General features: G+C 36.5%; 1 protein-coding gene across 6 annotated transcripts in view; it reads left to right on the top strand.

The window, feature by feature from the left end:
- WDR76 (WD repeat domain 76) overlaps positions 1-16,992 on the top strand; it is a 62,388-nt gene extending 45,396 nt beyond the window's left edge. For all 6 annotated transcript variants that reach the window (XM_019442298.2, XM_053889110.1, XM_053889111.1 and 3 more), the window contains 4 exons: positions 6,651-6,868; positions 7,360-7,512; positions 9,134-9,187; positions 15,022-16,992. In XM_019442298.2, coding sequence (XP_019297843.2) covers positions 6,651-6,868; positions 7,360-7,512; positions 9,134-9,187; positions 15,022-15,277 — 681 coding nt within the window. In that variant the 3' untranslated portion in view covers positions 15,278-16,992. The remainder of the gene's footprint in view (positions 1-6,650; positions 6,869-7,359; positions 7,513-9,133; positions 9,188-15,021) is intronic.

Below are 16,992 nucleotides of genomic sequence, written 5' to 3'. Positions count from 1 at the left end.
TATCGGCCTACGGTTTTCTTTCTGTAGTGCTTTGGTTTTGCTTGCCTTGTAGAATGTATTTGGAAGCTTTCCTTCCTATTCTGTTTTAGCACAGTTTGAGGAGACTAGGTATTAACTTTTCTTTAAAAGTTTGGTGGAATTCAGGGGTGCCTGGTGGCTCAGTCAGTTAAATATCTGTCTCTTGATTTCGGCTCAGGTCATGACCTCATGGTTGGTGAGATTGAGCCCTGCGTCAGGCTTTGCACTGATAGCACATAGCCTGCTTGGGGTTCTCTCTCTCTGCCCTTCCCCAACTTGTGCATGTGCATGCATGCTCTCTCTCAAAAGAAATAAATAAACATTAAAAAAAATAAATGTTTGGTAGAATTCATCTGTAAATCCATCTGGTCCTGAACTTTTGTTTGTTGAGTTTTTTGATTACTAATTCAATTTTGTTACTAGTAATTGGTTTGTTCAGATTTTCTGTTTCTTCCTGATTCAGTTTAGGAAAATTATGTTTCTAGGAATTTAGTCATTTCTTCTAAGTCGTCTGATATTTTGGTGTATAATTTTTTGTAGTCTCTTACAATTATTTGTATTTCTGTGGTGTCTGTTGTTACTTTTTTTTTGTTTCTGGTTTTATTTATTTGAGTCCTCCCTTTTTCTCTTGATGAGTCAGGCTAAAGGTTTATCAGATTTACATATCTTTTCAAAGAACCATCTCTTGGCTTTATTGATCTTTTTTGTTTTTGTTTTCTTTTTTAAGCGTGTATTCATTTATTTCCCTTCTGGTCTTTTTTATCTTCTTCCTTTTACTAACTTTAGGCTTTGGCTTTGTGTGTCGTCTTTTTCTAGTTCCTTTAGGAATAAGGTTAGATTGTTTATTCAAGGTTTTTCTTGTTTAAGGTAGGCCTGTAGTGCTACAAATTTCCCCCCCAGAACAGCTTTTGCTGTATCCCAGAGATAATGGATTATTGTTTTTTCATTTTCATTTGTTTCCATGTGTGTTTTACTTCCTCTTTGATTTCTTCATTGATCCTTTGATTGCTTAGTAGCATGTTACTTAGCTTCTATGTGTTTGTGTTGTTTCTAGTTTTTTTTTTTTTCTGATAATTAATAGTTTCATACTGTCAGAAAAGATGCTTGATATTTCAGTTTTCTTACATTTATCGAGTCTTGTGTCTTAACATGATTTATCCTGGAGAATATTGCATGTGTACTTGAAAAAAATGTGTATTCTGTTGGTTTTAGAGAAAGTGTTTTGTGTACATCTGTTAAGTCAGTCTGGTCTATTGTACAGTTCCAAGACACAGTTTCCTTACTGATTTTCTACCTGGATGATTTATCCATTGGTGTAAAGTGGGGGTATTAAAAAGTCTCCTACTATTACTGTATTGCTGAGCATTTCTCCTTTTATGTGGGTTGATATTTGCTTTATGTGTTTAGGTGCTCCAGTGTTGGGTACATAGATATTTATGATTGTTACATTCTTTTGTTGGATTGATCTCTTTGTCATTATGCCCTTCTTTGTCTCTTGTAACAATATTTTGTTTTTGTTTTTGAGAGAGACAGAGCATGTGAGTGGGGGAGAGAGGCAGAGGGAGAGGGAAAGAGAGAATCCTAAGCAGACTCCATACTCAGTGTGGATCTCAACCTGAGTCAAAATCTAGAGTTGGATGCTCAACTGACTGAGCCACCCAGGCACCCCACAGTCTTTGTTTTAAAGTCTATTTTGTCTGCTGGAAGTATTGCTGCACTGGTTCTTTTTCCCCTTTTCCATTTGCATGGAATGTCTTTTGCCATCCATTCACTTTTAGTCTCTATGTGTCCTTAGGTCTGAAATGAATCTCTTGTAGGCAGCATATAGATGGGTCTTGTTTTTTTTTTTTTTTTTTTTTTTTAATCCATTCAGTTACCCTGTGTCTTTTGATTGGAGCATTTAGACCATTTACGTTTAAAGTAATTATTGTAGGGGGGCCAGTCTAACACCTGCAAGGTCAAATTAAGTTGAAGTCTATTTAAGAATAGTTGAAAGATTGGGGCCTTTGGGGGCTCAGTTGGTTAAGGATCCAACTTCAGCTCAAGTCATGTTCTCATGGTGTGTGAGCTCAAGCCCCTCATTGGGCTCTCTGCTGTCAGCATGGAGCCTGCTTTGGATCCTCTGTCACCGTCTTTCTCTGCCCCTCCCCTGCTCACACTCTCTCTATTTTCTCTAGAAAATAAATAAACATTAAAAAACAAAAAAGAATAGTTTGAAGATCTTGGGCTCATACTCAGGACCACTATTCTCCCAGGGACACTCTACCTAGATGACCTAGAAACCTTGGAGGTTTGTAATCATTTTGATTTCTGGCACAATGCACCAGAATCTTCCAAAGGCTGAGAAATCTGTTACTGTAATCCCAGTGATTACATTTTAGTTTACTACTTAAATATCTACTGCTTAATGCTTACAATAATCATACTATTTGAAGTGAGCTTTCAAATTTGCTTAACTGTATCAAATTTCCTTAATAATTCTTACAAATCAAACTTTTTTAATAGTATGGATTTTAATCTTTGTGAAGTTTAGGATGATTTAGATGTAGGATTTTATCCTTTATCTTAAGTGTGACTTTTAAAGTTTCTAGAAGTCCTCAGTGTAAGAGCAATTTATATGTAATAGACAACAAAGAGAACAAGGCCATCACTGAAGTTGCTTTGTAAATACTAATTGATGGTATAATTTTATGCCTTAATCTTTTACATAAGAGATAATTTTTGTCAAAAGTCTTCTTCAAATTGTTTAATGATAACACTTTGGTTATTAAGGTACAACCATGTAGTTATCTATGCAAGTCATGTTCTGTTTTATATTTGTCTTTATTCTTATAAGAAAGTTGGAATTTGAAATTTAAAGGTATGTGTATATCATATCAGTCACTTAATAATAACTACTTAATTTTTTAAACAGCTTTACTGACATATAATTTACGTATCGTACAATTCACCCATTTAAACTTAAAATCCAATGGTTTTTAGTATATTTACAGAGTTGTGAAACCATTATCAGAGTCTAATTTAAAAATATTTCATCACCCCAGAAAGAAACCCCTTGCCCATTAGCAGGTAGTCCCAATTTTCTCTCTCCCACCAGCCCTAGACAACCACCAATCTACTTTCTATCTTTCTAGATTTGCCTATTCTAGATATTTCATATAAATGGAATCATACAATTTGTAGTCTTTTGTGACTTTAGTCTTTTTTTTTTTTTTTAACGTTTATTTATTTTTGAGACAGAGAGAGACAGAGCATGAACGGGGGAGGGGCAGAGAGAGAGGGAGACACAGAATGGGAAGCAGGCTCCAGGCTCTGAGCCATCAGCCCAGAGCCCGACGCGGGGCTTGAACTCACGGACCGTGAGATCGTGACCTGAGCTGAAGTCGGATGCTTAACCGACTGAGCCACCCAGGCGCCCCGTATTCTTTTACATAACAATGTTTTCAAGGTTCATCCATGTTGTGAAATGTCATTACTTCATTCCTTTTTGTGGCTGAATAATATTTCACTGTATGGATATACCACATTTTCATCATTTGTGTTGTTTCCATTTTTTACTATTGAAAATAAGGTTATTATGAACATTCATGTACAGCTTTTGTGTGAACATAAGCTTTCATTTCTCTTGAGTATATACCTAGGAGTGGACTTGCTGGGGCATATGGTAACTCCGTGTTTAACATTTTGAGAAACTATCAAACTGTTTTCCATACTGGCTCTACCATTTTACACACTCATCAACAATATATGAGTGTTTCAGTTTTTCCACATCTTTGCCAACACTTATTGTTGGTTACTATAGCCATCCTAGTGAGTATGAAGTCCTGTGTCATTATGGTTTTGATCCTCATTTCCCTAATGATTGATACTCAGTGTCTTTTCGAATCTGCTTATTGGCCATTTGTAGTTCTTTACAGAAATGTTGATTTCTTTAAATATTGGATTCTTTGCCTAATTTTTAATTGGGTTATCTATCTATCTATCTATATATACACACACAATACACACATATGATTTCTCCATATATATATATATATATCTCCATCTCTCTCTATATATAAGGTTATTTATATATATAAGTTTATATGTGTGTGTATATATATATATATATATATATATAAGTTTATTTGAGAGAGACAGAGCATGAGCAGGGGAGGGACAGAGAGAGAGAGAGAGAGAGAGAGAGAGAGAGAGAGAGAATCTCAAGCAGGCTCTGCATGGTCAGAGCCCAGTATTTGTAGGGCTTGAATCCATGAAACCGTGAGATCATGACCTGAGCTGAAATCAAGAGTTGGACTCCTAACTGACTGAGCCACCCAGGTACCCCTATATATGTATATATATATTTTTAAGTTTATTTATTCTCAGAGCCAGAGCACGCACAAGCAGGTGAGGGGTAGAGAGGAGAGACAGAATCCCAAGCAGGCACCACACTATCAGCACAGAGCCCGATGTGGGGCTTGAACTCAACTGTGAGATCATGACCTGAGCCAAGATCAAGAGTTGGACTCTTAACCACTGAGCCACCAAGGCCCTCCCATATATATATATATATATATATATATATATATATATATATATATATATATATATATATATGTGTGTGTGTGTGTGTGTGTGTGTGTGTGTGTGTGTGTGTGTATTTTTTTTTTTAAGTCTGGTTTATTGAGGTATAAGTTATATGTAGTAGAATTTATCCCTTTAAGTGTATGGTTCTATGAGCTTTGGCAAATTGTGTACACCCGTGTAATGCAACCAAAATCAATATAGAGAAAATTTCCATCACCTGAAAAAATTACCTTATGACCCTTTGTAGTCAGTCTCCTCCCCCTTCCCACAGCCCCTGACAACCACTGATGTGATTACTGTCCCTATAACTTTGCTCCAGAATGTCAAGTAAATGGAATCGAATCATATGGTATGTAGCTTTTTATGTCTGACTTCTTTCAGCTAGTATAATACTTTGAAGATTCATCCATGAAGTTGCATGCATAAGTAATGTGCTCCTGTTACTTCTGATTGAGCAGTTTCCTTGTGTTAGACATTTACCTGAGAGTGCTTTATATATATTATTAAGCCTTATAACACTCTATGAAATAAATAATGTTATCCTCACTTAACAGTTGAGAAAACTGAGGTAAAGAGGTTTATTAGCTTGCTCAGGAACATAAATGGTAGTGCTAGAGTTTTCACTTGGGTCTGTCTGACTTCACTGCACTTAAGCCCCTGCACTTAACCATTTTTAAAATACTGACTGAATACTTCAGGTTTCATTTGTGTATATTGGGCTTTTTGGGTGTATGGGGTTTATGATGATTTCAGTTAATTAATTTGTTAATCTCAGTTTATAATAGTACGTTAAAACTAAATACCAGCAATTAGTGATTCAATGTTGCAAATTGTGGTTATTCTCTTACTTGTGTCTGACACATTCTACAACTGTTATTTTTTATTTTTTATGTGTGTGAGACCTGAGCCCAAAGTAATAGTACTATGGATTATAAGTGATTAAAAATCATAACATTAATATATGCTTATGATAACATATTTACAGTAAATAGGGTGTGCAAAGGAAATCTGCTTTTTCCCCATTTCCACTCTGCAGAAGTAAGCCTTGTAGTTCTTGGGTATGCTTCAAGAAAGTACACATATACTTACAACCATGTAATTTTGTACTAATGGATTCATACTGTATACATACTTTTTTTGCAACTTGCTCTTTTCACTTACTAGTATGGAGAGATTATAGTACAAATCTACCTCATTCTCTTTAGCATTTCATGGTATTTCAAAGTAGTGATGTACCATCATTTATTAAACCAGGCCTCTTTTGGTGGACATTTAGGTTGCTTCTTTAAAAAAATTTTTTTTTAATTAAAAAAATATTTATTTTTTTTGAGAGAGACAGCATGAGTGGCAGAGAGAGAGAGGGAGACACAGAACACATAGCAGGCTCCAGGCTCTGCGCTGCCAGCACAGAGCCCAATGTGGGGCTCAAACCCATGAACTGTGAGATCATGACCTGAGCTGAAGTCAGACACTTAACCCACTGAGCCACTCAGGCGCCCCTAGGTTGCTTCTTATTGCTATTGTAGGCAGTCTTGCAGTAGGCAACTTTATATATATCTTAGATAAATTTTTGGGTCAGAGAGTACAAGCATTAAATAGTTTGATAGGTGTACTCTGGTTGTCAGAAATTTGCTATGTATTTATTTACACTTCTACCAAGAGTAGGTGATGAACATTTGGCTATATTTTTTTGGACTTAGGTGGCAAAATTCCTTGATATATTAAGGTATTTGAATTGGGTAGAATTCATATTTAGTTCATTTCCTAGTAAGTGTCACAGGGTAGATCTGCAACTGAGGTTTGGTGGATTTAAGAGATTTGGCATGTAACCCTGACATGGGTAGATGGGCCATTTGATTGTAGGGGAGTCTCACAGCTGATCAGTGCCTTTGTTTTCATCTCTGTAAAAAGGGGTGATCATTCTGCCTGGTGCTTTCTGTGGGATGATGGAAGAATAAATGAGATTATTAGGTAAAGTGTTTCATAGATTTTTACCAAAGAATTTATGCATCTGTTTTCTTTAAAAAGGAGAGTGTTGTATAAGTTGTTACTTATATCCTTAGGTATGTAGAGATGAAAGAAGTAGCTTTTCCTCCTTTGACTTCTTGGGAGAAGATGCTTCCACTTTAATAGTGGGACACTGGAATGGAAATATATCGCTGGTGGATAGACGGACACCTGGAACTTCTTATGAGAAGCTTATCAATTCTTCTCTGAGAAAAATAAGAACTGTTCATGTCCACCCAGTGCATAGACAGTATTTTATCACTGCAGGATTGAGGTATGTTCTTCATAAAGTTTTGTGATTCAGGCCTTGTAAAGTTAGGAATATTGCTTTAGTTTGGATGTCAAAGATCTCCAACTTTTGTGATACCCCATATGGTCAAATAATTTTGATTTCTACACCAATTGAGGTTTTATTGAATGTGATTTTTTTAAAAGAGAGATTCTTTTGGATTTAATAAATAGTGAAAATATTAAACCAGAACACATTTTTGTTTTCCGTGGCATCATATGCATTTAATTCTAGTCTCTTGAGAAGAAAACTTATAAAAAAACCTGTATGTGACATAGAACTTGTTGGTCTGTGTTCATTTTTTTTCTCAGATTGGAAAACCAAGTAGAATCTTGTTGTCTACACAGTGTAAAATTATTACAGATTAGAATGTTCTGTCTTAATTGTTCTTCAGTGTAATGAGTATTTGAGTGTCTAATTAATGTTCAGCACTATTCGAGAGCTCACTAAAACTGAGAATTATTCTCCCCTTACAGGGATACTCATATTTATGATGCAAGGCACCTGAATCCCAGGGGAAGCCAGCCTTTGATTTCTTTGACTGAACACACAAAGAGCATCGCTTCTGCATATTTTTCACCTCTTACTGGTAACAGAGTAGTGACCACATGTGCTGATTGTAAGCTGAGGTAAATTGGGGAGATAGAAATGTGTTGTTAAGGAATCTAAAGAGTCTGTAGCTACTGTGTCAGTAAACTGGTAGCTTTACTACTGCTCCCTATTGAATTGCTAGTATTATTGTTTTGTAGCCATTTCTCTGTTCCTAGCCAGATCAATAACCTATATTTAATGGCTTTTCAAAAGTTTTTGGGCCTGGAAATTTCCTTGAGATCAGCAGGAAAGGTCTATAGCTACTTCAGGAAGTAGATGTCAGGCTTTCCTTTGAGCCCTGAGCAATCCCAGAATTCCCAATAAAACCAGGCTGTGATATGTTGGAAGAAAGATAATTTTAGCATAGGGACAAACTCTTATGTTGGGGATAGTGGGGTCTGCCTTACATGTGAAATGCTGAGTGTAGGCAGGCAGAAAAGATAGCAAAAATTGGGCTTCTGTACAAACTACTGGTTACAGTTTTATGGTTTTAGCTTTTTGGTACTTCCTAAAATGGCTTTAAAAATGAAATGTAAACAGTTGAACAAAAATTAGAATGTAGTGCCAATAAAAAAGATGTGAAGAATGTTAATACAACCACAAAGGAAATGATTTTGTTCTCTTCTGTAATTCCTGGTTTTGCTTAGCATTGTAAGCATTTATTATTTTATGAGAGTTTTTACCTTAAGTGATTCTGGAATTCATTGGTTGAATAGTAGGACACTGGATGGAAATATATGACTGGTGGATAGACAGTATCTGTTGAATGTATCTGTTGAATATATATTGTGGGCCCAGCTCTAGAAAGGCACCTAATTTCTGTTATACTCTTCTATTGGGAAGAGCATGGTTTTCGGTTTGTGACAAATACCCAGTTAGTTTCTAGTAAAGTCTGTGAGCATTACCCAGGTGGGTGCATTAAAAGATTTAGTCACCAGGCAGTGGCAGCCCATTGTCTCTTTTCCACCCATACAGTTTTCTTTGTCTCAGAAGCTACCTATTTTTCCCATTTCTTTCCATTTGCACTGTAGAGTTTACATTAGCTGTTAATGATTCACCTTTCTGGTCATCTAAGTAGGCAATAAGCTCTAGTGCCAAGAAACTGCACTGGAATAGCTAGGTGCATAAAGAAGGGGGAGGTGGTGTGATGTGGGTAGTTTCTTTCTCTACCTGGTAGAGGCTTCTGGACTCTTTGAGTTATCCCACAAGAACTTCTCCCCTTGGTTGCTGGTCAGTCATAGTCTTGCCAGCATCTGAAAATGACATTGTTTAGTCCCTCACTAATGAGTCTCATGGGGGAATTGCTCTTGATATGTGCATGCACTTTTAGGTTATTTGTACATTTTCAGACCATATCCCTTTATATATGATCTATATTGTGATTTCTAATAGATTTCACCAGATTATCACTTTATAATGTGCATTTTACATTTGGGGTAATAGCATTTAAATAAATTATTTCTACACTAAACTATAAAGCACTGAATTTTATAATATTTCTTGTAATTTTTGTTAAAGCCTGATCCTATATATTTTAAAATAGCAATCATATTTCATATCATGAACCAATGAAAAGCTTGTTAAATACACTGATGTTTCAGAAAATTTTTAAGAAACAGTAAAAAGGGTGTTACTTTATTCCTGATCTTTATTTTGCAGAATCTTTGACAGCAGCTGTATATCCTCTCAGATTCCTCTGCTCACTACCATCAGGTAGGTTTCCATATGCTGAATAATGTAGACCCTGGATTGCTATCAGCTATTTAGAGTGCATACATTAGACATCTGATGATCAAAGAGATGTAATAAGTCTGATTTTTGTATTACATTAAGTGTCCTAGGTTGCTAGTTCCTATCCTGTTTAGAAGTGTTCTTGCTTCCAGGTTCACTGTATTTTTAAAGAGGTTCAGTCTCTTAGTCAGTAGCTGTTCTCTACAGCTGGGTGGTTCTGTTTGGTTAAGGTGGATGACTGTATTCCACTTGAATTATTTATGGTATCTTATTAAAGAAGATTGTAACTACTTACCTACTGTGAGGCCAGCTGAAGCTCTCTTTGTTTATACCTGTTTGTTGTGAGCTTAAATGGTTTCCCCACCTTCCCACTTACTTTCTTTGGTTACTTTCTTTCTTTTTTTTGCATCTGCTATTTTTAATGTATGTACAGTATTTTACATCCAACTTGCGTCAATGCCTTCTTCCTAGATGTCTCTCTTTGTGAGTATTTATGGAGTTGGGAATAGGGTATGCAATATGTTGATTGTTGCTTCATGCATTTTATAGTCTGTGGAAGCTACATTTAAGTGTGTTTGTTTCCTTTCTCATAAATTGTCCCTCTTCATTTCCTTTTTCAAACTTTATGCCCATTAAACCTTGATTCTTCCTTCTCCCTCCCTTCCAGACCTTGGCAACCACCTTTCTACTTGACACTTGATGAGTACTTATAACTACTTTAGATACTTTATATGAGTAGAATCATGGTACTTGTCATTCTTTGACTAGTGTATTTCACTTGACATCATGTCGTCAGTGTTCTCTTATGTTCTAGCATGTGACAGGGTCTCATTTTTTAAGGCTGCATAATATTTCATTGTATGTGTAATCCACATTTTCTTTATCCCGTTTATCTGTTGAAGGACATTTGGGTTGTTTCTACCTTTTGGCTATTGTAAATGCTGCAGTGAACATGGGTGTGCAAATATCTCTTCAAGGTCCTTTGAATTATTTTGGGTATATAGCCCAGAAGGAGGAGTTTTTTAATTTTTGAGGAACTTCCATATTGTTTTTCTGTAAGGGCTATACATTTTACTTTCTGATACTACCAGCAGTACACCAGGGTTCTAATTTCTCTGTATATTCATCACTTTTCTCTTCTTCTTTTTTTTTTAAGTTTATTTATTTATTTATTTTGAGAGAGAGAGATACACACACACACACAGAGGCAGAGAGGCAGAGAGTGGAGAGACAGAATCCTAAGCAGGCTCTGCACCATGAGCACAGAGCCCGATGCAGGACTCGAACTCAAGAACCCATAAGATCATGACCTTAGTTGAAGTCAAGAGTCAGACACTTAACCCACTGAGCCACCCAGGTGCCCCTCACTTGTTTTCTGCTCTTTTGTTAGTGATTATCTAAATGGGTGTGAGGTAATATCTCACTGTGGTTTTGATTTGCATTCCTCTAATGATTAGTGATATTGAACATCTTTTCATATGCTTTTGGCCATTTATATATTTTCTTTGTAGAACTGTCTATTCAAGTCTTGCCCATTTTTGAAATGGGTCATTTTTGCTTTCAATTTTTTAAAAATGTTTTTTATTTATTATTTTGGGAAAGAGAGAGAAAGGGACAGAGCACAAACAGGGGAGGGGCAGAGAGAGGGGGGAGACACAGAATCCAAAGCAGGCTCCAGGCTCTGACCTGTCAGCACAGAGCCCAATGCAGGGCTCAAACCCACAAACTAAGATCCTGACCTGAGCTGAAGTCAGATGCTCAACTGACTGAGCCACCTGGGCGCCCCTAGTTTGAGTTGTAGGAGTTACACTATTTTGTAGGTTGCCTTTCATTCTGTTGATTGTTTCCTTTGGTGCACAGAATTTTTGAGATTAATATAGTCCTATTTGTCTGTTTTGCTTTTGGTGTCATATCCACGAAATCATTGCCAAATCCAATGTCCTGAAGTTTTTTCACTATGTTTTCTTCTAGGAGTTTTGTTTCAGGTCTTATGTTTAAGTCTTTAATCCATTTTGAGTTATTTTTGTATATGGTGTAAGATTACTGTCTAACTTTGTTCTTTTGTATGTGGATATCCAGTTTTTCTGGCCCCATTTGTTGAAGACACTCCCCTTTCCCTATTGTGTGGTCTTGGCACCCTTATGGAAGGTCATTTGACCATATACATGAGAGTTTATTTCTGGGCTCTCTGTTACGTTGGACTGTATGTCTTTATGCCAGTACCACTCTATCTTAATTACTGTTACTTTGTGGTATATTTTGAAATCAGGAAGTGTGAGGCCCCCAACTTAAAAAAAAATCTTTTTTTTAAAGATTATCTTGGCCATTTGTGGTCCTTTGAGCTTACATATCAGTTTTAACATTATTTTTCTGTTTCTGTACAAAATGCCATTGGGATTTTGATAGGTATTACATTCAATTTATAGATCAGTTTGAATAGTTAAGAACATTTCAACAATATTAAATCTTCCAATTTATGGACATTATGTCTATTTATTTGTATCTTCTTTGATTTGTTTTTGTAGTGTTTTGTAGTTTTCAGTGTACAAATCTTTCACTTCTTTGGTTAAATTTATTCCTATGTATTTTATTCTTTTTTTGTAAATGGGATTGTTTTCTTAATTTCCTGTCCAGATTGTTCATTGTTAATGTGTAGAAATGCAACTGATTTTTGTACATTTATTTTTGTATCCTGCAATGGTGCTGAAATTGTTTTAGTTTAACAGTTTTTTATGTGAGTGTAGAGTCTTAGAATTGAATTTTATGTGAGTGTGGAGTTGTGTCATGCAAACAGATAATTATACTTCTTCATTTCCAGTTTGGGTGCCTTGTATTTCTTTTTCTTGTCTAATTGATCATCATGTGAGTGTTCAGAATGTCCCCCTTATCAAATGCTTGTTGGTGTAATGGTGATGTCTCACAGGTAGGATCTAGCTACCTGTACAGTTGTGAACACCTGGCATTTAGATTAGTGTCTCTAGTCCTACCAGATTTATGTTGGTAAGAAACATACTTCGGGACTGTGTTGGATAGAAATGGCAAGAGTGGGCATCCTTGCCTTTTCCCTGATCTTTGAGGAAAAGCTTTCAATCTTTCACCATTGAGTATGATATTAGCTGTGGGCTTTTTGTATATGGCCTTTAATATGTTTAGATAGTTCCTTGTGTTCCTAGTTCATTGAATGTTTTTATCATGAAAGGGTATTGATTTTGTCGAACGATTTTTCTGCATCGAGATGATCTCATGGTTTTTGTCCTTCATTCTGTTAATGTGGTATATTAAATCATTTGAGTTTTGTATGTTGAAACATCTTTGCATTCCAGATACACATCCAACTTGATCATAGTGTATAATCCTTTTAATGCACTACTGAATTCAATTTGTTAGTATTTTGTTGAGGATTTTTGCATCAGTATTCATCAGGGATGTTAGTCTGTCATTTTATTTTTTTGCAGAGTCCTTTTCTGGTTTTGGTATCAGAACAGTGCTGGTTTCAAAGAAATTTGGAAGTTCCCCCTTAATTGTTGGGAAGAATTTGATGAGCATTGGTGTTTATTCTTTAAATGTTGGGTAGAATTCTCCAGCAAAGCCATCTGGTCCTGGGCTTTTCTTTATTGGAAGGTTTTCGATTGGTGTTTTAATCCCCTTAGTAGTTAGTTATAGGCTTAGATTTTCTGTTTCCTCACGGTTCGGTCCATGAGGAAATGCCATTTCTTCTGGGTTAACCAATATGTTGGCATATAATTGTTCGTACTGTTCTCTTGTAATCCTTTTTATTTTTGTGACATAAGTTTTGATGTCCTCGCTTTCATATCTGATTTCAGTTACTTGCATTTTATCTTTTATTCTTTTTTTTCACTTTTTTTTCCTAATCTAGGTGAGGGCTTGTCAATTTTGTCGATCTTCTCAAAACACCAACTTAGTTTTTTTTTTTTCTATTGTTTGTTTTTTTTTCTATTGTTTTTCTATTCTCCATTTCATTTAGCTCTGTTTTAAATTTTTCTTTTTTAATGTTTATTTTTGAGAGACACACAGAGAGGGACAGAGCATGAGCAGAGAAAGGAGAGAGAGAGAGAGACATAGAACCCAAAGCAGGCTCCAGGCTCTGAGATGTCAGCACAGAGCCTGATGCGGGGCCCGAACTCATGAACTGTGAGATCATGACCTGACTTTTAGCTCTGCTTTAATCTTTATTGTTTCCTTCCTTCTTCTAACTTTTGGTTGAGTTTGTTCTTCTTTTTCTAGTTCCTTGAGGAACTAGGGTGTGTTGATTTTGAGACTTTAGTGTTTACTGCTATACATTTCCCTCTTAGTATTGCTTTTGTAGCATCCCATAAATTTTGGTATGTTGTGTTTCATTTTTAATTTTTCAGATATTTTCTTTCTTTTTAAAATTTTTTCAATATTAATTTTTGAGAGAGAGCAAGCATGAGTTCGGGAGGGGCAGAGAGGGAGACACAGAATCTGAAGCAGGCTCCAAGCTCTGAGCTGTTAGCACACAGTCTGACACGGGGCTTGAACCCATTAACTATGAGATCATGATCTGAGCCCAAGTCTGACACTTAACTGACTGAGCCACCCAGGTGCTCCATTGTCAGATATTTTCTAATTTCTCTTGTGACTTCTTTGAGCCCCAAATATATTTTTACTTAAAAATTTATGGAATATAAAATGATCTCAGGGTTTGGTTATCAGGGGAATACAAATACGGGATTATAGATTCTATTAAAATGGCAATAACCTGGATTATATATTTCTTATTTCTAGGGCTTCTTCTATTTGTATGTTTAAAAAAAAAGGAAGGGTGAGGATTCTATTGAGCTAGGAAATAGTGAACAAAAAAGGTGCTATTTTTTTTTTTTTAACTTTAGAGGGAGATTGCATGAGTTGGGGAGAGGGGCAGAGGGAGGGAGGGAGGGAGGGAGGAGAGAGAGAGAGAGAGAGAGAGAGAGAGAGAGAGAGAGAGAGACTGACTCTTAAGCAGGCTCCGTGCTGAGCAGGGCTTGATCCTACAACCCTGGGATCATGACTTGAGCTGAAATCAAGAGTTGGTTGCTCAACCAAATGAGCCACCCAGGTGCCCCCAAAAGGTGCTGTTTTAACAGAGAGTAACCATCCACTGAGTACAAACCACTGTACTTGGCACTGGAGATTCAGAAGTACAGAAGACATCATCTCTGTCCTGATTTTCACTTTCATTTTTTTTTTTTTTTTTTGAAAGAGAGTGAGAGAGTACATGCATGTATGAGCAGGGGAGGAGCAGAGGGAGAGGGGGAGGGGGAATCTTAAGCAGGCTCCATGCCTAGTGCAGCCGGGCTCCATCTCAAGACTGTGAGATCATGACCTGAGTCGATATCAAGAGTTGGATGCTTAACTTACTGAGCCACCCAGGCATCCCAAGAAAGGAACAACCATGAAGGGACTAATTTTCAGGGTTTTTTTTTTTTTAAAGTTTATTTGTTTATTTTGAGAGAGAGAGAGAGAGAGTGAGCAGGGGAGGGGCAGAAGAGAGAGAGAGAGAGAGAGAGAGAGAGAGAGAGAGAATGTGAATGAATCCCAAACGGGCTCTGCACTGTGAGATCATGACCTGAGCTGAAATCAAGAGTCAGACACTTAACTGACTGAGCCACCCAGGCACCCCTAGTGTTCAGTTTTATATGAAGGATGAGATTAGGCTGATGGTAACTCAGTAACTTAATGAGAAGCTTGGCAGAGAAAACCAGCATTTAGGAGCATTGCCATGTTTACTGTCTGCCGATTGCTGCCTTCAGTTATTTAACACTTACTACCTTTAAAAAACTTGCTTTTTTCACTAGGCACAACACCATCACTGGGCGATGGCTGACCAGGTTCCAGGCTGTGTGGGACCCTAAACAAGAAGACTGTGTCATAGTTGGCAGCATGGCTCATCCACGACGGGTGGAAATCTTCCATGAGACAGGAAAGCAGGTGCATTCTTTTTTTGGTGGAGAATGCCTTGTCTCTGTGTGTTCCATCAATGCTATGCACCCAACTCGGTATATTATGGCTGGAGGCAATTCCAGTGGGAAGATACATGTTTTTATGAATTAAGAAAGTTGCTGAGTGTTTGGTTTAGCAACACCAATTTGTTCAAATCAGTGTCTAAGGAGCCTAGTAATTCATGTGCCTTGGTCTGTTTACTTGTTCATATGTTCTTCTTAGCAAATATAAAATTGCTTTATTAGTAAGAACTGTGAGCAGAATGTACTTTTTAGTAAGGGAGAAGGCTTTTAAGTTGTTTCTGTAGGTTGGGGAGGGAATTTGAGGGGAGGCTATGATTGCTTCAGCACTTTAATCAGGCAGTATATTGAGAAATTCTAGCATTATAAATTACAAAGCTTTGGTTATTATTAAAAGTTTTTGTGGTTTAATAATACGGGTTTTGATAGTGACATTTGGATTTGTGGTTTATTTTATAGTTTGGAGTGAATATTTATTTCTAGACTCATATACTGGAAGAGATCCTAACTTAGTGATTTTCAAACTTTTAATTTTTTTAAATAGAGAGCTCTTTTTTCCCCCGCCTTTAAATTCAATGTTATGTGAAATCCCAAGATAATTGTTGAGAAGCCTTAGTTGACTCGGGCAGGGCCTGGGTCTGTGTGTGCTGACCCTTTGATCTCCTCTAGATGGCTCTTGAGACATGGCTGAGGAATTCTAGGTCTTCTAGGAACAAGGTTTGGATCTGCCTGACCCTTGTAAGCCAGGGTGAGATTGCCTTCAGACCAGTGTTTTCCACACTGTGGTTTATAGCTATTCACATGAAATCAGTTTAGCCATGACCAGAGTTTAAAAAAAGGAAAAGGAAAGAAATAGTAAAGAATAGGAAACATAGAGTAAGAGTTGTTTTGTGAAACTTAGTTATATATGCATGCATATTTGTACGTATATATGCACATGTATATTCTGATGTAAAATATATGTCTTTATTATTGTGGTACTGCTGTAGGTCATGGTTTAAGAAGTGAAAGCTCCTGCCTTAGAAGGTCTCAGATACACTTACCTATCCCTGTCTTTAAACTCTCCAGAGGAGATTTATTATCTTCTTAAGTGAATACCTTCATGCCTAATTCATATTTGGAGGAAATGTTGTGAAAAACGACTTTTGGCATTTTTTGTCATAAATTTTTTTTTTTCCTAGAAGTTAGGGCAATTTGAAAGTGTTTGTTGTTGGAAGGGTAGCTACAAAATCAGTGACTGACATTACTGTAAGATATTACCTTTTTGCTAGATATTTACCTTGTTGCTCTTCATTGACAAACTACTACTGAAGGACCATTATAGTTTTTGGCAATATGTTTGAATTCTAAGAGGAAATGTCTTCTCAAATTGTGTATCACAGAAAGTCACATGTATAATTTCCTTCTCTGTAATTATTGAGGCCTAGTTTATTAAATAGGTTATAAGTAATAAGAATTCTGTTTTCTTGATGAGAGGATTATAGAAATTGGAAGTGAAATGGAAATATTCATTTATGAAATGGAAGGGAAAGCTAAGTGAGGTTGACTTCTATTAAACTGCCCTGGAGATAATAAATGAAGCCTGTAGGCTCCTTTCCCTTTTCTTTTCTTTTCTTTTTTTTTTTCCCCCCTTTCCCTTTTCTACACCACTTCATTTCACAGGTCCCAGAGTGTGGCTACTTTTGTGAAAAGTGCTGTTTTTTAAAGATATTGAAAAATACTCTCATTGAAATTAGTACCATCATTTAAGCTTTGAATCCTTGGTGGTAATTGCCCGGTTTCTGCAATAAATGTTAGCAAATTCTT

Source organism: Panthera pardus, unplaced genomic scaffold (assembly GCF_024362965.1).
Source record: "Panthera pardus isolate Hobbes unplaced genomic scaffold, ASM2436296v1 HiC_scaffold_24, whole genome shotgun sequence".
NCBI lineage: Eukaryota > Metazoa > Chordata > Mammalia > Carnivora > Felidae > Panthera > Panthera pardus.
The sequence above is the reverse complement of the archived record's forward strand: the minus strand, read 5'-3'. Positions and strand labels throughout refer to the sequence as shown.